The sequence below is a fragment of the Gobio gobio genome (genome assembly GCF_949357685.1).
Source record: "Gobio gobio genome assembly, chromosome: 25".
In the NCBI taxonomy this organism is placed as follows: Eukaryota; Metazoa; Chordata; class Actinopteri; order Cypriniformes; family Gobionidae; genus Gobio; species Gobio gobio.
Window position 1 is genome coordinate 21,329,630 of NC_137121.1, and position 26,591 is coordinate 21,356,220.

Genomic DNA, 26,591 nt, shown 5'->3' on the forward strand with positions numbered 1-26,591 from the left:
TTTACCACACCATAAAATAACAGACTAGAAAAGAGCAGAATCAAAAAGATCTCAACTCAACTCATCACAGAAGAACAAAACAGAAAAATAGAATAGCACAGATCTCAACATACCACAAAAAAGCAGAAAGGAACAGCACAATAGAACACAATAGAAATCAATACACCACATAATAACAGATAAGAACACAACTCAATTGAATAGGACAAGATATAGTTCAACTTATGACAATACAATAGAACTCAACACACAAGAAAAGACCTAAATATAACAGAGCAGAATAAAACACAACTCAACATAATAGATTAGAACACAACAGAATATAACGTATCACACAATAAAAGAACAGAATATAATAAAACAATAGAATAGAACCCAACATACCATAAAAAGAGCAGAACACACAATTGAATTTAACTACAAAAGAATAGAATAAAATAAAACATAACACAATAGAATAGCACACAATAGCCTACAACTTAACACATCATAAATGGAACGGAATATAATAAAAGAAAAGAATTTAAGAAGAGCACAGAATCAAATAGAACTCAACTCGTCACAGAAGAACAGAACAGAATAGAATTGAACAGATCTCGACATACCACAAAAACAGAATAGATCAGCACATAGAATAGAACACAAGTCAACAAAATAGAACTCAACACACCACAGAATAACAGATAAGAGCAGGGAATAGAATTGACCTCACCACAAAGGAAAGGAATAAAATAAAATAAAATACAACACACTAGAATAGAACACAATAGAATAGAACTCAACACACCAGGAAATAACAAAATATGTCACAGCACAAAATGGAATTCAACACGCCATAAATGCCACAAAACATGCCATAAAAAACTGAATAGAACAAAATAGAATAGAATACAGAATAGAAAATAACTCAACACAATAGAATATAACAAAATAGAATAGAATACAGAATAGAAAATAACTCAACACAATAGAATAGAACAGAATACAGCAACAGATCCACCCTTTGTTAAATGAATGACACACACACACACACACACACACACACACTCTCTCTCTCTCTCTCTCTCTCTCTCATACACACACACACACACACACACACACACACACACACACACACACACACACACACACACACACACACACACACACACACACACACACACACACACGTGTGTGTAACACAGCATGCATTAAGAGATGAAAATATCAGGTCATGTACACGCAGGGGTTGCATTTGATCTTCTGTTCCATGATCTACCAGGTAAGTCTTTTCTGTTCACCCCCCTCCCCTCCCCTCCTGCTACTACTAGCACACTACTGTCAGCTGCCGGTCCCATGACCCGGACGGCACACACTGAGCATGCCCGAGCTGTTGTGTGTTGTCAGGGAGAAAGCAGACAGCGGAGACAGCGAGGAAAGCAAACCATGAGAGGAGCCAGCTGAGAGACAGTGACGCTAGACAATAGGGGATCACATTTCTCATATACTCTATACCTTGTCAGCTGACTCACTTTATATAAATATATATACAAGCTTCTTGGTGTAGAGCATTTTGGGATGTTTTGTTAAGGTTGTGCCATACAGACCTCGCATAAAGCGTCTCGTCTTAAAAAGGTAAGACTGGAATTTTCTTTTACAGTGCAGAATTACTGCAAATATAATATAGCTAGTTTAATATTTTAGGGATTCTTGTGCTCATATTATGTTTTATTCATTGTTTGTATTAATTTTGTTCATTTATTGAAAACATCAGAACATCCAACAGGGGTAGGCTACTACAGGATAATTAACAGAGAAAAATTATGTACGTAAACAACTGAAACAATGGACTCATACAGTGTCCACATTATTAATTTTTATAATTATTGTATTTAAAAAATACAAACATGCGATCACATTTCAAGTATTTTGTAACGTGTGCCACATGCAGAGTCAATATGTGGTGACACAAATGAACTCTAAATGGATGTTTAATGAATTGCCACTCTTGAATTGTGTTGTCACAGATTGCCATGGAGATGACTTTGATAATGGACCCCAATAAATGAGCACAGCCCTTCAGCCGGCTTTGTTCAACCTGCGCTGACTTCCCAAACAAATCCCAGCCTATCCAAACCACACTTAGCTGGAATGGATGAATGTGGCAGAGGAAACTCACTAGAGCAGCATCTATGAACAGAATGGTAGGGAAATCACACATGCTAACCATTATCTAATGCACTGTACATAAATAACATGCCTTGACGGACAGTATAACCAGACCAAGCTGATGATCTAAGATGTAGGCTGCCCTACTGACACACTCACCTTGTTGAGTAGATTACAGACAGACTGATAAGGGCTATTCAGTGTCTAATGAATGGGGGGAGGGTAATGAATTAGTTCACCACAGGGGAAATTAGCCTGTGATTGACCCGTGATAACTTTTTTCAGAGCATCGGTGAGCAATTCTGGAGTGACGAGGACTCGGATGGTGAGAGCGATGGTGAGGATTTCTCCTACGGTGCCCAGGTTTGCATATTACCAAACAATCTACTAGTAACACATGCTAAACCTGAAGCTAATTTGCTCAATTAGCAAACAAAGCTAATTTTGTTCATTTATTCATGTATTTTATTGATCTATCTACATTACATACTAATAATATGCTCATTTTGTTAATCTACATACCCCAGTGGCTGAATGTAAAGTAGGTTGGGGTTACCAAAGTGCATTGTGGGGTTTTCAGGGGATTAGTGTAGGTTTAAAGGCGGCTCCCTAGTATGAGGAGCAGCAGATGGCTCCAGTTTTTCAGATTCCCTGAACTTGCTTCAGATTTCTTGCCAAAACCAAAGAGTGTATGTCCGCTCTTAATGAATAACAAATGAACAAATCATTCGGGACATTATTTTCACTTGGTTGAACCTTTATAGAACATTAGGGACGTTCCTAAAACATCCTCTTTTGATTCTGAATGTGCTGCAGTTCAATGTTCCTTATATGACTTTAGTGGGACGTTCCATTTTGGCTATTCTATGGTCACATGGCAATGTTACAAAGAGGACATTTGGGATATTAACAGAAAGTTCCCATACGGTTCCCTGTAGTCAGATGAGGATGTTTCATTCGGGACTGCGCGTTGCATATCTTGTTTAGTGCAGTGATCTCTACACTACATTCCCATGCTTTCAGAATATGTTTGAGTGAATCAATGTACACGCGGCTGCTTTGCAAATGAGGAAAACACAGGATTTGTACAAAAGTTGGGCCAAAAAACTAACTAAATAGGACCAAAAAACAACCTAAAGTCCCCTTAAGGTCCTGCAAACGTTATGGGAATGTAGTGTAGAGACCTAGAGGAATGTCCTATGGTAATGGGCCCGTAAACATTCACAGAGTCCTGAATGTTGCATGATGGTCCACCAAATAATGCCCCCCAACCTTTTACAGAACTCCACATCATGACCGTCTTGAAATGTTCAGGGAACGTTACTAGGCGACATCCTTGACACCAGCGGGGACGTTGTGAGAACGTTCTGGGAACGTAAAATTTCTAGCGGGGTTCACACACACCGTCTCCTCTGACACATAGAAGGTTAAATTATGATAAGAATTTATGGCAAATGATTAATTGTCATCAGTGAACAATCATAATCACATAGAGCCAGTATAAAATATGTCATCCAAGAATTGTCTCTACAAGTGGATAGTTCGCATAGTTGACAATTTCACTGGCTAACCAAATGCTATTTTCTTATTCAGGTTAACCTCATTTGAACATATATTTGAACTGGAATCATAAAAATATTGCAAATCATAACAATGTACCCAACATAGTTGATAGTTAATTAATATACTCCTTGTTATTTTACATTATTGGGAAAAAAATGAAAGGGCACTTACAATAATGTGTTTAAAATGTCCACCACAGAAGGATACTGCAGAAACTAGGGCAATTTCTAGCAAGCTGAAAGATAGCATGCACAAAATATTATAATATGCTTTCCCTGCCTGTTGTGTGAGATTATAACATGCTTTCCCTGCTATTTCTGAAGAAATTTGTTTCATCATTAGGCCTGTCATCAATGGACATGAAATGATGACTCCTATGCTAACGCAATTTTCTTTGCAGTGTCATTATGCCACTGACCTGAGTCGACACCCGCAGCTGGACATCGATGTTGGTGCAGTGAAGGACATCTATTCTGAAAGTGCCGTTTCTGTCAGGTACATTTTGACCCACAAAGCTTCTACAAGTCCCATGAAATGCTATCATGGGAATTGAAAGGAAATCAATTAAGCTTGTATATGAGGATCATGTCATTTTTACTGCTTTTGAGGTCATTGATCATTTAATGATTATTTTGTTATAATGTAACTGTGGAGTTTTTACCCGCTCTCTATATTTCAGGGAGTATGAAACCATTGACGATGTGGACATTGACCTGCACATTAATGTCAGCTTCCTGGATGTAAGAGCTTTTGGGACTTAATTTAAATCATTTCCATATTTAACAAATTCCAGATGAGCCACAAGGAAAAAGTTCACAGAGCTATTATAGTTAACTTAAACTAAAACCATAAAAAATACTTTTGTTACTTGAAATAAAATAATCATTAACTCAAATAAAATAAAAATACCAAAAACATATTTCATTTCAGCTAATTCCCAAAGCAGGGTTTAGCTTGATGTACTAAAAAAAATTCACATTGAAATAAAAATTAATAGACAAATAAAACTTATAAAGTATCAAAAACACAAGAAAGTAAATCTACTCAAATTTTAACTCAAAATAAAAATGGAAAATACAAAAAAATATGTATATCTAACAAAAACAAATAATAGTCATGTTCGCATTTTGCAGGAGGAAGTGGCGTCAGCATGGAAGGTCAGTAGAACAGAGCCAATCATTTTACGCCTTCGTTTCTCCCTCTCCCAGTATCTGGATGGACCAGGTGAGTAACAATTTTAGTTACGAAATACAGGAAGTGATTCCACTTAAATCCGCTGACAGCATTTCCACCTCTTTAAGAACCCACTGTGGATGTGTTCCAGCCAACTTGTAAAGATGGTTTCTGCCTTGGGGTGCAGCTTAAAAGGTCAGCTGTGTTTCTATTCTATTTTGTCCAAACTGACATACTGCATATGCCTCGGTAATGATTACTCCAACAAATATTGATGTCTTCTCCCAGAATTCTCAGCACGTTTGTATCTAATCAATGGAAACATCTCAGCAACGAGTTCCTGAACGCACAACAGAGGAAGAGACACAGCTGGTTTAAGGCTGGAGGAACCATCAAGAAGTTCAGAGCTGGACTCAGCATCTTCTCACCAATAGCCAAGTAAGATCCAACACAATCTATAGCAGTGCTTCTCAAGGGGGGGGGGCCGCGGCCCATTAGAGGGGCCTCAGTGATCCTCAAAGGGGGCCGTGAGATAACACAAAATTAATTTTAATATATTCCTATAATTCATTAATTTTATTATTAAAGGGGTGGTAAAACACAATCTTTCGAAGGGTTGATTGTGTTTGTGGGGTGCACTGTAACATGTGTTCATGCTTCATTTTTTTTAAATTGCATTATTTTTCAAATATTTTACCTTTATTCTACACTGCTCTGTCCCTCCTTGTAAAAACGGTCTGATGGTTTCCGGGTTGTATGAAGCCAGTCCCTCAAAAATACGCAATGGGCTCAGATTGGTTAGCTGGCCCAGTGTGTTGTGATTCGCTAACCGCCTAGTACACATTTGTCGGAAACGCCACGCCCCTTACCTTTACCGGTAGACTGTGCTTTGGGTAGTATTAGAAACAATGGCGTCAATAAAACCATACCAATTTGAGCCCGACTCAGACCCAGACAATTTTATTGAAGATGATCGAGCAGAACCTGTTCAACCTGTTCAGTCCTCAAGAGTTTTTTTTTTATTTAATGTATTGGTGCAATGGTTGTTGTGCAATAAGTATATGATGTATGTGGTGAGAATACAATTTTGATGAAATTTTGTATGGTTATATAAGGGGTGGGAAAATAATAAGCTTTTGCTTCATCCCGCTCCTTTTCGAACACATGAAATTTTATTTTGATATTGCGTCTATTTGGTAACACAAATGTTGTATGTTTTACTATGTTTTTATTATATATATATATTTTGTTGTTGTTCGAAATAAAAAGAAAAAGAAAGAAAAGAAAGAAAGAAAGAAAGAAAGAAAGACTGCGGATCTATAGTGATCTGAATGGCACCTTTACTTTTGTATTTTTAGAACAATTATAGCCAAATATCTGTCGCAAGAACAATTAACCCAAAATGAACACTAAACATTGGCTTTACTATAGTAGCCAAATCAAACACATAACCATGTTTAGCATGCATGTAGATAAACAATACATAAAAGCTCTAATCAAAGAATAATTTACACTAATGCGAAGTTCGCTGTTAAGATTTAAAAAAAAGTTTGTAACGTTAGGTCAGGGGTCCCCAAACTACGGCCCGCGGGCCGAATACGGCCCGCCCCCACATTTGGACCGGCCCTCTGAACCAGAGTCCTGCACGGGCGGGTACCCGACGGATGATCCGCGAATATTGCTGAAACGGGTGAAAAAAACATCCTAACTGTGTCGGATACGAGTGGGGGTCGGACAAGGGACAAACACGGGTCTAAACACGGGTTTTAAACAGTCTCGTGCAAACGAATAGCCTATATATAAAAACATATGCATGTATATTGTAGATGTGTTCCTATAAAAAGTATGCATATTTTTAGGAACACATCTACAAAAATATGCCTTGCCTGTATTTCAAGTTGATAAAATAATTTCAAATCCATATTAGTTTATTTGTGGCCGTGCGGCGCGCGCGCGTGCCCTCCTAGGAGATTCACAACCGCGCGTGATCTGCCTGCACTGCAGTCGTTGAGATGGATACTGAGGAGTTGAAGAAAAGATAGCCGCAAATGTGGAACTTCATCGCTGAGGAAGCACGCAGATAACTGTGGTAACAAACCACGCACACGCAGTTCTAGCGAACAGTATTTTTCAAAAGGGGACAGAACTGAAGGTGCCTCGTAGAGATGATAAGGACACATACCCATGTTTGACAGCTCTGAAGTTGTCCTTGTGTTAATGGTCGTGTACAGGGGCGTAAATTTTATCTAACAGTAGGGGGGGACTATAAACATGAAAATTCTCAAGAGCAATTTTTAAAGGGGACACAAATAATATAGCCAAAATCGTACTTGTAAGGATATGTGTACCACAAAAAAAAAACGTTTTTCTTTTCTCTGTCATTTTATCTGACCAACAACACAAAGCAATAGTTGTTTAAATATGAGTAGGTTCACCACACAGTCATATTATTTAAAATTATCTTGCATCCTCCACATAGTATTTTATACTATGATATTCAGATCTTTAGATATTCAACTGCAGCAAGCCCTCTGATCTGCCACTTATTATCATATTGAGCAAAACCCAACACAGATCTGACAGAGCGCCGTGCGCATATACTTTAGATTTAGAATTAGCGCCAATTCGAGGGTGGGTTGCTTGAATTATGGGTTCATTAGCCTATTATTCTTAATGAAAAACACAGCAAGAAAACAGTACAATGACACACTCCCTTAAATAGGCAGTTTTACATTTCGCTTTGAAACCAAATCTTCCGCGATCATCTGTCAGCTGTTTGCTCTAGTGATGAATGAAATCTGACTCTCGTTCGACTCGTGCTGTATTGAGCAGACACGTTCAGTTTTTAATTGTTGTGTCTGTTCTCTAACTAAACAAAATTATTTTATTACTATAAAAATGAAAACGACGGTGGCCCGGGGCGGTGCGGCGGTGGGCAAGTGATGCCAACAGTGTTTTGCCTAATCTGTATTAAAGAGAAAAGAGTCACTTCATCTGATGTTTAAAGTGAATAAAATAGTATTGACAGCTTACTGGAGTTTCACAACTGCTGTCTGAAGAGCTTTGTTCTCTCCCCAAACTTGTGGTGGTAGTTTTTTTTACGTTCTATGGGTAACGTTAGAGGATCGCGGTGGATCAAACCACTGTGGGGCAAGGGGGAGGGGGGACTCAAAATGTTTCTAAACTTAAACGCATTTTTGGTCCCGTTTGCTTTTGTATTGTTTTACTACTTACACATTTATTTTAAGTATATATCATTATATTATTTGCAATACTCAGCATGGTTTTTAGGGGAGGGGGGGGGGCAGCCCTCAGATTGGGGGGGTCCTGTCCCCCCCCGTCCCCCCCGTGATTTACGCCCCTAACTTCTGTATGCTGGCAATAAACATTTTTGAAAGTGTGTCTATAATGTTATGCTAAACATTAGATTTTTAGTTTGATGAATAGATTTAAAATCATAATAAAATCTCCACAATAATACTGGTAGTCACTCCGGCCCATGTAATTTGACCGACCCGGCCCCCCATTAAAGAAAGGAAAAATGATGTGGCCCTTACAGAAAAAAGTTTGGGGACCACTGCGTTAGGTGTTTGTCAGATAACGTTAATTATGAATGAGCATTTAACAGACTGGTTTGCAGAGCCAAACAGCGTTGTCATTTGTTTACTTCCTTGCTACAACGTACAATTAACAATACGAATTATTACAGGAAAACACATCGACGAAAAATAAATCATACTTACAGGTTGTGGCCCGTAAACTGCTTCAGTTTTTAAATCCATCTTTCAGGACAAGCCGTTGTGCGAATCCTGCATTGAACTCGCGAAGATTGTGGAAGCTTTCCTCTGTGAAATGTGCAGCTGAACCGCGGCTCGTGTATTGCAAATACAGACGAATATTGTCCATTATGTCACATTTTCCGGTCTTCTCCTCCGACCCCTGTCTGTCTCGTGCTTTGATTTATGATGGGCAGCATATATCTGCTGCAAATGCGACCATGTTCCCCTCTGTCTCATACACACATGCATATAATATTTTGTATGTTAAACGCACTGCAACACACCCCCGTCCCTAGGAGGGGTGAACAAAGTGGACCTGCAATCCGGATGAAAATAACAGCGTTTCATCGGGCATTGCGGCAACAACACTCCAGCCTACTAACTGGGTGATTCTCACGAAAACTTGGTTTTAAAAATGTCAAACATGAAAATGTAATCTCATTTGTATGGTATGGTACAAAATTGCCGTAACACATAATTAAGCCTTTGGAAACTCTATAACAAAACTGAATTAGCTTTGTGCTGTTACACATACATACATTTAGCTCATGCATGTGCTAAAGTTGAGTAGCAAATACGGCCAAATCAAAAGAGTTCTCACAAAAGCTATATTTACATTAGAAAGTCTATGGCTACAAGAAGATTTCCTAAACATTCTAAATTCCTAGAGACTGCTGGCAGCCCTATTCATAAGTTTAAAATGTGTTGTACCAGAAAACCATTGATGGTTTTGACAAAAAAGCACAATATCTTTAAGGGGAATAAAATGTTTGATCAGAGCAACTGAGAAAAACCCTCAATTTACTGTCAAATACTTGCAAGATGACCTGATGAAAGGAGGAAAAAACATTTCAATACAGAGTATAAGAAGAACACTAGAAAAGCATGGCCTTCATTTTGGGACATCTTGCCGAATGCCACTCTTGACCAAGAAGAACATAAAAGGCAGACTCGAATATGCTAAAATTCATCTGGATAGACCTGTGGGGCTCTGGAAGAATGTTTCATGGAGTGATTTGACCACACTGGAACTTTTTGGACCCATGGGTCAGTGGTATGTCTGTTGCAAAAAAGGCAAAGCTTATGAGCAGAAGAACACCATCTCCATGGTCAAACACGAAAGCGGTCCGGTCTTGTTAAGGGGGTGCTTTGCTGTTGCAGGAAGTGAAAATCTTGACTGTATGAAGGACATCATGAATTCTTTGAAGTATCAAGCCATTTTGGCAGAGATGGTGATGCCTTCAGTGCAGAGACTGAAGCTTGATGATCAATGGACTTTCCTGAAGGACAGCCATCCCAATGTACTTAAGCTTGGTTCGGGGATCAGTCGTAGAATTTTCTTGAGTGGCCTGTACTTCAGATTTAAATCTCATTGACAACATTTGGTGGAATTTAAAGAAAGCAGTGGTAACGTGAAAACGGCTATTTTTCCACCAGGTGCTCCAGTGTTCCTCTTATTCAGGGCCCTGGGGTGAAGGCAAGGCCAGCAGGACAAGAGTTGAGAGTGACCCACTTGATGAGCCGCTCCATGTCCTGCACCAAAGGAGAACTGCACACCTCCAGTCCAATTGGACAAGTACGTTTAAACATTCATATAATAATGTAAAACCCTGCTCCAGGGTTTTCGGAGTTTATGAAAAAAAGGCACAGTAAAAACAGTAATATTATGAAATATTATATTATTATATATTAATATAACATTATCAATTAAAAATAACTGTTTTCTATTTGAATTCATTTTAAAATGTCATTTATTCCTGTTATACAAAGCTGAATTTTCAGCATCATTACTCCAGTCTTCAGTGTCACATGATATTTCAGAAATCATTCTGATATGCTGATCTGCTGCTCAAGTAACATTTCTTAATATTATCAATGTTGAAAACCGATGTGCTGCTTAATATTTTTGTGGAAACTGTGATGCATTTATTTCAGGATTCTTTGATTTATAGAAACAGCATTCATTTGAACTAGACATCTATTATAAATGTCATTACTGTCACTTTTGACCAATTTAATGCATCCTTGCTGAATAAAAGTATCACCAAATAGACCCCAAACGGTACACACACACTCTCTCTCTTTGTATATGTTAATCTATAAAACCATTTATTGTCAAATGATTGACGCAGTGCTTTTTTAACAGACTGTGGCCGTCCCAGGCTCAAGATCCACAGTGCACATCACCACCAGGCAGCTCATTCAGCTCTTCTTCTCCTCACAAGCGCTCATCCACTGCAAGAGCATCCCGACCCTGGAGTACGGCTTCCTCGTGCAGGTAAACCTCAACATAATTAAATCTATTCTACGCTTAAATGTAAAACACTTCTAGTATTTGCATAATGAATTGCAGTTGGTCTTCTTTCTTGCATGATTTCTTGTTGTTTTATTCTTACATCCATTTAACTTGCAAATTCCATAACTATCCTGATTATCCAACTTACCTAATTATCCTTTTTTGTCCTCTAGGTTATGAAGTACTCAGAGCAGAGGATCCCAACTCTGAACGATTATTGTGTGGTCTGTGATGAACAGCATGTCTTTCAGAACGGCTCCATGCTCAAAGTACAGGAAATACTTGGACATCTCCATTAAAATACACCGGTACATCTATACCACTATCATCATCACAGTCTATTTTGTCTTTGTGTCGTTCAGCCTGCTGTTTGTACGAGAGAACTGTGCGTGTTCTCCTTCAACACTCTGGGCGTCATGTCAGGAGCTGCAGAAGATGTAGCCACTGGAGCTGAGGTATCACACACACATAACTTAGCTAAATCAAGAATATACCATAGACTTCTATTGTTGTTACATAAAATGTTATATAATATAATATAATGTAATATTAATATACAATGCCAGTTCAAAGTTTGGTGTAATTAAGTTTTTTTTAATGTTGTTGAAAGAAGTCAGAGGGAATATTGAAGGAAATATTTGTACAAATTCTATTTGAATATATTTTAAATTGTATTATTCCTGTGATAACAAATATATATATATATATATATACTCACCTAAGGGATTATTAGGAACACCTGTTCAATTTCTCATTAATGCAATTATCTAATCAACCAATTACATGGCAGTTGCTTCAATGCATTTAGGGGTGTGGTCCTGGTCAAGACAATCTCCTGATCTCCAAACTGAATGTCAGAATGGGAAAGAAAGGTGATTTAAGCAATTTTGAGCATGGCATGGTTGTTGGTGCCAGACGGGCCGGTCTGAGTATTTCACAATCTGCTCAGTTACTGGGATTTTCATGCACAACCATTTCTAGGGTTTACAAAGAATGGTGTGAAAAGGGAAAAACATCCAGTATGCGGCAGTCCTGTGGGCGAAAATGCCTTGTTGATGCTAGAGGTCAGAGGAGAATGGGCCGACTGATTCAAGCTGATAGAAGAGCAACTTTGACTGAAATAACCACTCGTTACAACCGAGGTATGCAGCAAAGCATTTGTGAAGCCACAACACGCACAACCTTGAGGCGGATGGGCTACAACAGCAGAAGACCCCACCGGGTACCACATCTCCACTACAAATAGGAAAAAGAGGCTACAGGAAAAAGAGGCTACAATTTGCACAAGCTCACCAAAATTGGACAGTTGAAGACTGGAAAAATGTTGCCTGGTCTGATGAGTCTCGGTTTCTGTTGAGACATTCAGATGGTAGAGTCAGAATTTGGCGTAAACAGAATGAGAACATGGATCCATCATGCCTTGTTACCACTGTGCAGGCTGGTGGTGGTGGTGTAATGGTGTGGGGGATGTTTTTTTGGCACACTTTAGGCCCCTTAGTTCCAATTGCGCATCATTTAAATGCCACGGCCTACCTGAGCATTGTTTCTGACCATGTCCATCCCTTTATGACCACCATGTACCCATCCTCTGATGGCTACTTCCAGCAGGATAATGCACCATGTCACAAAGCTCGAATCATTTCAAATTGGTTTCTTGAACATGACAATGAGTTCACTGTACTAAAATGGCCCCCACAGTCACCAGATCTCAACCCAATAGAGCATCTTTGGGATGTGGTGGAACGGGAGCTTCGTGCCCTGGATGTGCATCCCACAAATCTCCATCAACTGCAAGATGCTATCTTATCAAGATGGGCCAACATTTCTAAAGAATGCTTTCAGCACCTTGTTGAATCAATGCCACGTAGAATTAAGGCAGTTCTGAAGGCGAAAGGGGGTCAAACACAGTATTAGTATGGTGTTCCTAATAATCCTTTAGGTAAGTGTATATATATAATATTAACTATTTTAGTGTATTTTTGATCAAATAAATCAAAAACAGCCTCAGTGAGCATAAAAGACTTTTAAAAAACACCAAAAATCTTAATTACTTCAAAATGTTATAATAGATAATGTTTTTGTACAGGTAGTGGACCTGCTGGTGGCAATGTGTCGTGCTGCACTTGAATCTGTCCGTAAAAGCATTATCTTTGACCCTTACCCCTCTGTCGTTGACCCTCATGACCCCAAGTCTTTGGCCTTCAATCCGAAGGTAGCTTCTTTACCAAATAAAATGTTTCTAATTTCAGTTTTAGAATTTTGGATTTTCATGTTTAGAATGACTGTGTGACCTTCGTTAATTTTCCGCTTATAGAAAAGAAGTTACGAGCGGCTGCAGAGAGCATTAGACAGCATCACGTCAATCCGAGAAATAACACAAGTGAGTCATTTTTAAAATGGCAGCACTATTTGAGATACACAATTTTACATCATCTGTGTCTTGACATTATTCAAACCAAGTTTGAAGTGAGTCTGGTAAATATAAGAATATAATTTCAAAGCCTGTTGATCATGACACACTTCCAGCTGCCTGTTATAGACCGTCCATAGTACTTGTTAAGGGAATGAGTGACACCTAAACTCATATTTTACAGGGCCCTTATGTCGAAATAAAGAAACAGATGGACAAAATGGACTCGCTTGCACATCCTCTGCTGCAGTGGTGAGTGAAGCTGTGGAATTCTCAGACATTTTCCTGTCATCGTAATGACCCTTAATCTTCTTTTTCTTCTCAGGATTATATCCAGCAACAGGTCTCACATTGTCAAGCTCCCCTCCAGCAGGGTAAGGGCGTTTGATCTCATTTTCTCTCAAAAAACGGTGTGACTAAACCTTAATTTGCTCTGTCTATTTATCACGCCTCCGTTTTTGTGCTCACAGCAACTGAAGTTCATGCACACCTCCCATCAGTTCCTGCTCCTCAGCAGTCCTCCTGCCAAAGAGGCCCGCTTCCGCACCGCCAGAAAACTCCACGGCAGCACGTTCGCTTTTCAGTGAGCTTCAGTTTAGCATGAGATCATATCATGATCACTAACATAAACCAACATAATCACTGGTTCTCTATCTTCAGTGGTTCTCATATTGAAAACTGGCACTCCATTCTACGAAATGGACTTGTAAATGCCTCCTACACGAAACTGCAGGTACCACAGTTACTCCTAATGTAGTGTATTACCCACAGATTTCCTACTTGGCCAATATTTCTTCTTGTTCTCTTTGACACAAGCTGCATGGGGCAGCCTATGGGAAGGGCATCTACCTCAGCCCCATCTCCAGCATCTCATTTGGATACTCAGGTAGGAGTCTTTGGTGGAATTTTTTATTTTTTAAATGTGCATTGAAAAGTAAATTGTTTTGGACATTTTGAGAGAAAGAAACATTGTGGAAATATTTTGACAATTTGGGACATGGACCATGGTAATACCATTTAGGTCTTCAGAGGTTTTCAAACCAGGGTCCAGGGACTTCTCAGGGATGCAAGGGGTCCACAGAAAAAAGAGAGAGAGAAATGTATTTTAGGGTTGTCAAGTCAGTGTGTTAACCTAAGATATTAATTAAATGTTGAATGCAATAATTTAACACTTTCGATTTTTCATTTTCTAAAAACTGGTCAGATATTATTGGTCAGACTAATTACCATAAATATAAATTATTTAATTTGTTTTAATTCTTTCAGATGTATGTGTATGTATATATATATATATATATATATATATATATATATATATATATATATATATATATATATATATATATATATATATATATATATATATATATATACATATATATATATATATATATATATATATATATATATATATATATATATATATATATATATATTAGTGCTGGGCAAATTAACGCGTTAACGCAGGCGATTATTTTTTTCAGTTTAACGCACTAAAAATATTTAACTCAATTAACGCAGAGTCAGTTTGCTTTTAAACTATCTAAGCGCAACAAGACACAAGAGAACACGCTGTATGTCAATGTCCTGTCTGTGTGGCTGCGCCCCACAGCTCCCTAGTTCAGTAGCCAGGGCACTGATCAGGGAGTCGTCCACATTCATGTACACGATATACTGATTAGGAAGCTAGGGAGCTAATCGAGGGACACCCTGACACACACACACACACACACACACACACGCCAGTCTTGTGCACACATCGAGTTCTCTTTCGCACTTGAACAAAAAATAACAACAACACAGAGAATTTTGCCAAAATGCCAAAGAGATGCGCGGGACAGCGCGTCAGATCCGCGTCATGTTCAGCAGCGGCCAATCTTAAAGTGACAGCAGCACTGATGATGTCTGTCATTAATGTTCATCAAAGAACAACAGGAACAGAAAAAAAGTGTAGCTTTAATGATGATTAATCTATATTTCATTTATTATTTAATGATGTCTAACACGGAAGGCCATGGGTAAATATAACATTTATTATAATGGTTTATGTAAAGATTGTTTTAGGTTCAATTAAATTAAAAGTTGTTTTTTTAAAGCCTAATAAATGTTGAAATTGGCAGCTTTCAGTTATACTGTAATGTAACGTCATTAATGTTTCATAGAGACATTAGTATCAGTGATACTGGCCTTCATTCATAAAAAGATGCCATTACAACACATATTTAAAATATGCTGTCTTTAAATTGTTTCTACATTAATTTGGAGAGTAACTGAAATTATTACAATATCAAAATATTAAAAAAACTTTTAATTGCATTGATTAATTACAGAAAAAATTTGATTAATTAGTAAATTCTTTATTTAATCGATTCACAGCACTAATATATATATATATACAAATCTTTTTTTATTTTTATTTCTTTTTCTAAAAACTAAGACATTATGAGATTACTCACAATAAATATTAATTATTTATAATATTTTTAGAATTACAAAAATTGTCAAACATGTTGTCTTTATAGTATCATAATTCATGTTTTTCTCACACACTATAAATGTATCTTTCCTCTGGTTTCACAGACAAGGCTTAAATCTAGTCCCAGATTAAATGCATGTTTGAGCTGTTTTAACTGACAAATCATAAAATATGTCAGTGTCATTGTTTTGTCTCAAGATGCACACCAGCAATGTTTTTTTAAGGCATGTTTATAACAGATGCTTAAATTTCCTAACTGAACTAAGGCCTAATCCTGGTTTAATCTAAGTCCTGTCTGTGAAACCGGGCCATTATGTATTCAAATATACAGCTGCCTTTATATTTTAAGGAGGAGGTCCCTCGCAAAGGTATCATACTTTTTTCGAGGGTCTTCGGCATCAAAAACTTTGAAACCTCCTTATAAATACAATGATATTTGAATAAAATAATCATTCTGTACCATGATTTATATCCATCGGTACCACTGCCAGATTACATTTTTAAGGAAACTTTTCTGAAGCTGGGAGTATTTTAAATAGTTTGTAATGTTTTACTGCAGTTTTAGCTAATTGTGCTGTATTTGTGTGCAGGAATGGGAAAGGGACAGCACCACATGCCTACTAAAGAGGAATTAGTACAGCACTACAACCGGGTCAACACTGTCTTACAGGTATTAACTCTATCTGTGGAGATTGGACTGATACGGATGTATGCAATCTGTAGTTAATCGGACTAGGTGAGTCAAACATTATTGGAAACAATATAAGCAGAGTAATTTAAGAGTGTTATTTGTTCACTTTTTGGGATTGCACTCACATCGCTAGTTTGTCAGCTACAAGCAAGACAGATGCTTGCCTTGTTGTATAGTATGCATCACTGCTAAATGTGTCATTTTTCTTTCGCAGTGTCGACCCATACAGTCAAGGTTTCTTCAGAGTCGGAATCTGAACTGCGTTGCTCTATGTGAGGGTACGACGTTAATAATACCTGGAAATACAAATGATATCAGTCAAATCATTGTGTAGATTTTTGTTTGACTGAAGTTAAGACCCTTATTCATTTTTTTTTCAACAGTAATAACATCCAAAGATCTACAGAAACATGGAAATATTTGGGTTTGCCCAATTTCTGATCACGTCTGCACACGCTTCTTTTTTGTGTGAGTATCTTCCCAGCTAACAGGAAACTTTGGCTAACGTTGTGGTTCTTTCAAAGCTATGAACAAACGTTCTTCCAGTAATATAAGTCGGCATGAAATGGAAGTTGTCTCACAATTCCAAACAGCCTTTTTGCACCTTTGAAGGGCACTTCGGGAAGGGGACACAATTTGTTGAGGCGTTCCAAATGAAAGTGAAAAACTGAATGCCTTCATGAAGAGCCCCGTCCACTAGTCCGTTAGTGAAAGGGAACATGCGAAGGTCACTTAAAGGAAGAAATGTAATCGTTTATGGTCATGTGGCTTCATTATTGCACACAAGTGCCCTGCCCCCTCCAAAGTCGCCACTTCAAGGGCTCTGCCCTTCAGAGTGTACTGTAGGGCATAGGGATGCTCACTTCCGATTGGAATTTGCCCAAAATGGAGGCAGATCTGAATGTCAGTTTGCAGTCATCATGAAGAGAGCAGATGTTTCGTTAACATTTTTGATTAAACAAAAATAATAATGTGCACTGATAAATTACTTAATAAACACAGCAAAAAAAAAAATATTTGTACGTTTTGATTTCATGGCACCTTTAAATACATTATTTAGAGTGAGGACTCTTATGCAGGGAAAACGTCTCTGGTTACGTATGTAACCTATGTTCCCTGAGAACAGGGAACGAGACGCTGCGTCAGCTGACGCTACGGGGAACGCCTCCAGCGTGACAGGTGCCTGAAATCACAATTACAAAACGTCAATCCTATTGACCGGCGACAGCCCATGACGTCATCAAGGTGCAACCAGGAAGTATAAAAGGGCGCCTTGCCAACATGACCGTATCTAAACGTCTGAAGGGACTGTTTGGCAGGCAAGGCTTGCGGCATGGCAAAGCGACGCAGCGTCTCGTTCCCTGTTCTCAGGGAACATAGGTTACATACGTAACCAGAGACGTTCCCTTTCGAAAGGGAACTCGCGCTGCGTCAGCTGACGCTACGGGGAACGATATACCAACGCCGCCATGCCGAAAGGAGTGCATGCCCAATGGCAGTGACAACTGTCAGGACAAGCAAATTCAACTGAAAAGCCTGAACCACTCCCCTTCTGGTCACATTAGGCTGTCAGCGACAGCGCTCCCTACGGTCAAAGCCCAAGCTATAAACCTGAGATGGAAACTTCGCATACTACATGAAGTCCTACCCTGGCCGCTCGAAGGCCTGGAACCAGCCCGTTCGACAGAAGGGGGTTCCTTTAAGGGAACGTGGCAGGGAGACCCGAGGGAACCCGCGCCAGTCACTATTCGGGAAGAATTCACCGAATGCCACCAGGGAGGCCTGACCTAGCGACCTCTATGTGGGACACGTCAGTTCGGCCAACCCCTGTCTGCTTAAGTACAGAGCCTCTGGTACTTGCCTCCGGAGAGACATCCTGCTAGGGTACTGCAAAAAGGCAGTGTCCTCCACCAGCCGGACCTCAGAGACGGGTTATCCTGGAGAGCAGCGCTCAGCGAAGTGCTTTCTAACCCTTGCTAGCGAGGGGAGTTTAGCCACTCGATCCTAGGATCTACCAAGCACTTATTTTACAACGTGCTCAGGAGGCCGAACAGGCCTACAGGCTGATCCTTGCTGGGAGGCCTCGATGGGCCTACAACCGACGGATCAGTGCCAAGCGGCTATCAGCTCACAGAAGACTCTCACTTGAGAGGAGCTCCCAAGCCTGCCTGGTAGGTAACCATGCTGTAGGCGATCTATGAGAGTCCCTTCCTGTAGGGACCGCATAGTAGCAGCGTCGTCTCGTCATGCTAGGGTATGAACACCGCCTTCAGGTGTTACCGGCTAGAAACCGGCGCCTGATAGCAGGTGACCACCAGCTGTCAGCGTAAAGCCAGTTATGTGTTCCCTCCTAGGGAACTCGTCCCCCAGGGAGGCCAGAAGGGGCCTCCACCTGGTAACCTGTGCCGACTGCTCGCGTGTCCAAACCACGGAGCTCGCCCTCAGGGAGGCCTAGCAGGCCTACCACCTGACCGCAGTCGAGCTAGCCCTCGAGGTAGCTGGGAGAACAGGGACTCGCTCCATCAGGGAGGCCTAGTGAGGCCTACCACCTGTTTAGTCGTTGGGCGTTCCTTCAGGGAGGTTTAGTTAGGCCTGCCACCTGACAATAGGTGCGCTAGATAGCTTTTCCACAGTGACTAGACTCATCTAGTAACTGCGAAACCGGAACATGCCCTTAGAGGAGGCCAGGTGAGGCCTACAATCCAATAGCGAATCCCCCAGGGAAGCCCGTGCAGCTTGCTACCTGTTAGCAACCCGTGCTACCGTGAGGTACCGAAACTGGGGACCGCCACAGAGACTGGGAACCGGGAACTCGCCCTCAGGGAGGCCGGGTGAGGCCTACTACCTACTAGCAGCTCGTGCTAGCCATCCAGTGACTGAGGCCCGGGACCAACCCCTCAGAGGAGGTCCAGTGAGCCTGCTTACCCCACAGCAGGCCCTTAGGGAGGCTTGGTAGCGCCTACCACCTACTAGCAGCTCGTGCCAGCCGTCGAGGGACTAATGCTCAGGAATACCCCCTCGGGGGAGACCGGGCAAGGCCTGCTACTCACAGCAGGCTCTCAGGGAGGCCTGATGGGGCCTACCATCTGAGCCAAGGCAACCCAAAAACGGGAGCCTACCCCTCAGGGAGGCCTGGCAGGGCCTACCTCCAAATAGGAGGCCTGCAGGTTCTATGAACCCTGCCGCAGATAGAAGAAGGCTGGCTGCTGCACCCGGGCTGACGGTAGCTGTCTGCTGCTGACGAAGAACTGGACATCCAGTTATCACCTGGGGACTCATCCCCAAGGAGGCCAAAGAGGGCCTACTGGTTGACGAGGTTTCTGCTGAAGTTGACGTCGACGGAAAGAATCCTCGGGGGCCCACCTATGGGCCACGACGTCGAGACTCCCTTGTCCTGGAGTCCGCTGCCCAGACTGCCCAAGCTGGCTACTCACAACCAGCTGGCCTTCATATGCCCGCACCTGGGGCTGGCTCCATCCCAGAGGCTAAAGGGCCTCCGCGATAGCGCAGTCTCACAGGGCAGTGCCTACAGACATGAACCTAATCACATTGCCAACAGCAGTGTACTCAGCAAACAAACGCTTAGGAACCCTCTAAAGCGAGGGGAGTACAACTTACGTCACCTGCTTCAGGGCGGCCGCCTTACTTTCTCATACAGCGGTCTGCCGTTCGTGCAAGGACGTCAGCCATTGGTAATGCTCGGGCCTCAGGGGAGCATTCGATCAAACCGACACTTTTTGCAGAAGGTTGCGATGTTCAGCTCGACCCGAGCCCTAAAGAAGGTGGAGCAGAGGACATAGAGCAGAGGGTAAACACATCATGCAAAAAATGTAACCCACCGGCCGTACCATCCTCCAGGATGAGGCCGGGGGCCACCACAAGGTGGTGGCCACATCAGCTCTGAAAGGCGGGGCACAGCAAAACTAAAGTCTTGGACGCACACAGCGAAAGACGCTCAGCCCGGCCCCACGACCACTGGCAAGGTCGCTATCCCTGCTGCAACACCTACACTGCATTACTAAATAACCCCAGAACGCAGAGAAGGGGGCGGGCCTTGGCCGGACTACTCTGTAATAAGAGGAGGCTGAATCAAGGATGCAGAAAAACATGCACTGTTCTTATACTTAAAGACAGGCCTAGGGCGACAAACCTGCTTTTAAAGGAAGCGCCCCCCATCCTTAGCAAAGCCTAGGCCAAGTGGTGCGGTGCTACACCTGCACTAGATCTACCCAGGGCTCAGGAAAGAAATATTATCACCCCTTACATAAACAACGGGGCCCCGAAACCCATTTAAAAGCCCAACAGGGCTGGGCGCAGATCTCACTACAGCTCACGCATAGTGCTTAACCCGGTCGTAATGCTACTTTATACTTAAAGCTAGGAAAACAAACAACTCGCCCCCGCGCGCCACAAGCCCGCGAGCAAGAGCGGCAATACAAACACTCACATAAGTGATAGAGATAACACGGAGAGGCGGTAGATCTCTACTAGTTTAAGTATAGCATTATGCACAAACATATAATGTTGCAAAGAAGATCGTTCTTAGCTTACTCACGGGGAGCTGCAGGCCCTGCGATGTCCAGCGATGTTCCATAATCCCCCGAGCCCTCTCAGGAGAGCGAAAAACGGAGTCCTGAAAACATTAGTAGAAAATGTTTCACCCTTTTCGAGGGGGACTCACCACTCGCTCTTCTCGGCGCTTCAAACCAGCCATCAAGCTAGTATACGACCACCATCCTGAGGGGGGCGCTTTCACCAAACAAACCAGGCGGGCCGTCAGAATCTTACATTTTCTGCTCATCATTGGCCCACCGGCCTGATGTAAAGCGCCCAGGGGAATTTCACAGGAGGAAGGGAAAAGGCAGCGCTCATCTGCGCGCCCTGGGAGGCGGAGTCCGCTGCCTACGCTGGTTCCGGTTACCAGCACCGGCTTTCTTCCTCTTGCGGGTGTCCCGCCTTCTCTGCGCACCAGTCCTCCACGGAGGGGGCGCTCGAGAGGCGACGCTGGTTCGCTGGTCCCGTCTCCAGTCCTCAGACCGTGACGGGCCAGGGACACCCGGCTGCCTGGGCGCGGTCCCGGACCTCAGCGGGATGCATGTTCTAAATGCCGCCGAGCGCGCCTTCGCCTCCCTGAACTTTCCGACCACCGCCTCCACGGAGGTGCCAAAAAGTTCAGAGGGCGAAACCTGGGCATCCAGGAGAAAGGACTTCTCTTTCTCCCCGATGTCCGCCAGGTTCAACCACAGATGTCCCTCCGTGGCTACCATCGCCGCCATCGAACGACCGATGGCAAACGCAGTTTGTTTGGCAGCCCGGAGAGCGAGATCCGTGGTCCGGCGCAACTCGGTCACCGCATCAGGGGTTAGTCCCTCCCCCTGATCGAGGTCCCTCAGCAGGTCCGCCTGGTAGGCTTGTAACACCGCCATGGTGTGTAAAGCCGGGGTTAGTCCCTCCCCCTGATCGAGGTCCCTCAGCAGGTCCGCCTGGTAGGCTTGTAACACCGCCATGGTGTGTAAAGCCGCCCCAGCGTGACCCGCTGACATGTACGCCCTGCCGTTCAACCGTGATGTTGTCCTAAGCGGTTTGGTCGGCAGGGTGGGAGACCTCAGTGTCGATGGCCGCCCAGAGGCGAGATAGTTCGCAAACGTCTCTTCCACGGGGGCAACGACACATATCCAGCCTCAGCCAATCCCTCGACATCAGTGAAGTTAGCTCGCTGATGCCGATGGATGCGGGCTGAATACGGCTTCTTCCATCCCTTCGAGATCTGTTGATGGAGATCCGGAAGAAATGGAAGACTCCCGGGAGCTGGGCGGTCATGAGCGGAGAGAAACCGGTCATCCAAACGATTTGGACGCACGACCTCTCTCCTCTCTCCTCGCTCCATGACCTCCACCAGCTCCCCGTACATGGGACAGGATGGATGCGAGGTTTCAGCCTCAGCTGACTCACCAACCTCTTCATCCATCCTTTGCTCTGTTGGAAGAGCCGCAGACGAGGAGGAGGAGCTCAAATCCCGCTCCTCCTCCGATGTCTGCCCCTCGTGATCTGGATCGTCATCTGCGAGCACCACACCAGTCTCCAGACGACGAGCCAGATCCATCTGGGAACCCCAGGACTTCAGACGCCACTCAGCCTCAGCTCGAGCGGGGCCGTCCCCAGATGCTGAATTCTCTCCCCTCGAGAAGAGAGCCAGACGAGAGCGGAGCGTCTTCAGAGGAAAACGCTCGCAGTTTGCACAGGAAGCTCCCTCGAGAACTTCCCGTGCATGCTCCTCACCCAGACAGTACACACAGAGTGTGTGTGTATCCTCAGGTGTAAGATACCTGGTACACGGGTCCACACATCTGCGGAAGTGGCGTTGCTTCTGAGCACACTTCATTCTCTCGTTTGCAAAACTTTCTTTGACGCTTTACGTGAGATAGGCAAAACAGTCCCTGAAGACGAAAAGATACGGTCATGTTGGCAAGGCGCCCTTTTATACTTCCTGGTTGCACCTTGATGACGTCATGGGCTGTCGCCGGTCAATAGGATTGATGTTTTGTAATTGTGATTTCAGGCACCTGTCACGCTGGAGGCGTTCCCCGTAGCGTCAGCTGACGCAGCGCGAGTTCCCTTTCGAAAGGGAAAGGGGTTTATTCTCCGTTCGGTACGGCATACACGGTTCAATACGCGCTTGTGAATTGCGTTTTTTTCGGTTTTGCATTTAATTAATTATTTTTCTACTATCATTTGCCTCCATCCCAATATACTGAACAACGCGACATACATTCACATCACACGTTATTGGTAGAGTTATACTCACGGAACATTATAGTTATTCACAATCACGAAAGTTCATTATTTGCATGCGTTTTAAAATCTTGCCGGTTAAACATTTAATTCACGAGGTTATGCACATACGCTTTTCCGAGCTCACACACTAAACGCCTGTCAAACACGTGATTACTGGACTAAGTAGTCTTACTGCGCTAATACTGTCACACACAAGGTTAACATAAACACAGTCGGTTATGTCTAAAGTGAAAGTAAAATCGGCATGTGTCTATGTGTCTCTGTGATGCGGGCAGGTCTTAAATTGACAGCAGCGCAGTAGTGAACACGCTGTCCTTAAAGGAACAGTTCACCTCTAAAATAATGTCATTATTTACTCACTCTAATGTTGTTCAAACCTGAGTTCATTTCTCCTGTTGAACACAGACAGTTGAATACCAGACAGTAGACGGTAGGCATTGACTTCCATATTATTATTTCCTACAAAGGGGACCAGTAACTGTTTGGTTTCCAACATTCTTCAAAATATATTTTATGTCCAACAGAAGAAAGACCTTTATTTAGGTGTAAAACAACTTGAGCGTGAGTAATCGATGACAGAATTTTCATTTTTTAGTGAATGATCCCTTTAATGTTAATACAACAACAAAAGACAAAGAGAAAATCACTCACTGCTCTTGACTGAAAAACTTTAATAAGAATCAATGTATATTTTAGAGTATTGCAATAAAAAAAATAGTATTTTTTCACCTTAACCTCTTGCTGTTCTTGTCGCCTAAGTCTCCTGTCAAACACTAATAATATAACAAGGGGGAGGGATCAGACAGAGACAAGAGCACGTGGCCCAAAATAACAAAACACCACATGTGCTCTAAAAGACAGGACAGGCATGTGACATTACCCCCTCCTTAAGCAGCGGCTACCAGACGCTCCACTAGGGACGGGAGGGACGGAAAATTCATAAGGCCAGGGCGGCCCGCAGAGTTCGGGGCGCCTGGGCGGCGCGTCTGGAACGGCTGGGACCACCGGAACAGTCACGGAGGGAGCCTTTCTCCTCCTCCGTTTCGGGACCCCCGGTCTCGGGACCACCGGAGCAGGGACCACCAGACTCGAGGTGGTCTCTGCAATCTCTCCAGCCGCCTGGCGAGCTAAATAATCCACCGCCTCCTTAAAAGAGCCACGATCCAGAGCTCTCATCACCACTCACTCAAATTGTTTGTCCAGAGCATAGTTAAAAAGGTCCTTAAGAGCCAAGTCACTAAGTTTTAGACCCATAGCAGTACTGTGAAATCTCAAGGCAAGCCTTATCTCCATCCCCTCTTGGCGGAGCAATTGCAGGACTCTAAACCGTAAAATCCTCTCAAACTGAGGACAGGTGTTGAGAGGTTCCTGAGTTGAGTCCTTCCTCTTCTGAGTCCTAGACATGGTCGGTACGTTATGTCACGAAAACTCAGGAAAAACTAGAGTGAGGACTCATATGCAGGGAAGAAGGGTTTATTCTAACAAAAAGAAACATAACACAAAACAAAACCCACGATGGGGCAAAACACAATCAAAATTACAAATAGAAACTCAAACATACCAAATAGGAATCACGGGGAGACGTAGACAAGACAATGTACCGACAAAGACTGTGAACACAAGAGAACTATTTAAAGGGGAAGAAATCAGGAGGGAGAAATCAAACACTAATCAGATAACAAGGGAACCGAGACAAGAGCACATGGCCCAAAATAACAAAACACCACATGTCCTCCACAAGACAGGACAGGCATGTGACACGTTTTTACCTGAAACGTTTAGTTGGACATTTAAAAAAAAAAAATGTTACTGCTTATTTCAGAACATTCAGAGAACATTCAAAAGTAACAATCCCGTAATTGTAAAATGATCAAATTGAATGTTCCCTTAGCATTCTCACGACGAAGAAAATTGTTCTTAAAACATTAAATATCTGGATTTTTGACGTTCAGAGAACATTCAGATATAACCTTTTTATATGTGAACGTTAACAATCATAAAAAATATTTTCTTTAGCATGTTCTTTGTCTTTCATTCCTCAGGTACGAGGACGGTCAGGTAGGAGATGCTAACATAAACACACAGGACGTCCGGATACAGAAGGAGATATTGCGGGTGATTGGCTGACCTGTTTCATCACTGTGACTCTTTGAGAAACTTTTCAAAGGATCATATGAACTGAACATGAAAAGAATTACCTCAAACTAGGTGTTTTGATGACGCTAACCTCGAGTCAAGTTTCTCTTTACATGGATAGAAGGGAAACCCATTTTGTAACTTTTTTGATAAACATTTCCTCGGTTTCTCATAGTCTCTATTTATGTCATGTTCGCTTTACATTTTTTCTACAAAGTCATGAGAAGTGCTGTTAAATTTACAGCAAAAACTGTAATTGCTATTTTGCCCACTGGGGGTCTCTATTTCCTAAAGAGAAGCATAAAAATAACTTGGGAATGAAATAGGAAAGGCTTATAATTCTTTAAACCTGCCATTTATAAGTGTTTACATCTACATCTATTCATCGTTAGTCCTGTTTAATGTAGGCCTATGTTTACTAGTGAAATGCAGCCTATCCGTCAGTTCATTGAGTGTATTTTCATGAGAATGTTGTGACGCTATACTTGTTATGGATCCTGAACCTCTTAACATGAAATGTTAACAAGTTTGGTGCTGTGCACTAGAAAGCATCATGTTCTCATTCACTCTTCAGAGAGCTTAGAGTGGAAAAGACTGCCAATAAACGACACGTATTGACACATCACAGACGAAAAATGTATGATTTTGTCGATGTCAAACTGAAGAAGACGCTAAACTAATCCAACCGTCATGTTTTCATAAGGCCCATATTTGTATGTCAGCATTTTTCATCAATGAGTTACTTTCTAAATGATGACTGACAACTGATCAGATGGATGAAATGTGACCAAATGCCCCACAACGACAGTAAAATCTTATATGTCCTGCATGAAGATGACCCCTCAATGGCAATGAAAACGGTTTATAAGGGGACTGAATGTGTCTAAACCTGCCAAAACGTTTCTGTAAAAACAATAGATGCCAATGGAAAATCCCCATAACGGTAGAAAAATGGGTTCTGTTGTCATGCTGTTATCTGTCACGAGTCACGACCCCTAAAAAAATTAATAGTGTGTTGCATCGCGCCAAAGTCCCAGAGGACATTTTGACTTCTCGGTTTATCCAGTGGGTCTGTTCTCCTCTGAAGCAGAAACACATAATAATTCATAACAGTGCGCTACATC

General features: G+C 42.2%; 1 protein-coding gene across 4 annotated transcripts; it reads left to right on the forward strand.

The window, feature by feature from the left end:
* The first annotated feature begins 1,326 nt into the window (after positions 1–1,326).
* Positions 1,327–26,295, forward strand: parp6b (poly (ADP-ribose) polymerase family, member 6b). Of its 4 annotated transcripts, none has more exons than XR_013816026.1 (23): positions 1,327–1,614; positions 2,007–2,183; positions 2,434–2,511; positions 4,112–4,206; positions 4,391–4,451; positions 4,845–4,935; positions 5,013–5,079; positions 5,173–5,322; positions 10,101–10,239; positions 10,810–10,941; positions 11,133–11,228; positions 11,322–11,414; positions 13,046–13,171; positions 13,274–13,339; positions 13,554–13,621; positions 13,695–13,743; positions 13,840–13,952; positions 14,030–14,102; positions 14,186–14,255; positions 16,436–16,581; positions 16,751–16,814; positions 16,920–17,004; positions 25,374–26,295. XR_013816026.1 is itself a non-coding variant. In XM_079810389.1 (23 exons), exons 2-23 carry the CDS (start codon positions 2,139–2,141, stop codon positions 25,456–25,458), a joined length of 1,926 nt encoding a protein of 641 aa, XP_079666515.1. In that variant the 5' UTR covers positions 1,334–1,614; positions 2,007–2,138; the 3' UTR covers positions 25,459–26,098. The 4 variants fall into 4 exon arrangements, 2 of the variants coding, with proteins under 2 accessions (XP_079666515.1, XP_079666516.1); XM_079810389.1 differs by having other exon boundaries at positions 1,334–1,614; positions 16,436–16,515; positions 25,374–26,098; XR_013816027.1 differs by having other exon boundaries at positions 1,396–1,614; positions 2,434–2,485; positions 25,374–26,095.
* Positions 26,296–26,591: the final 296 nt, after the last annotated feature.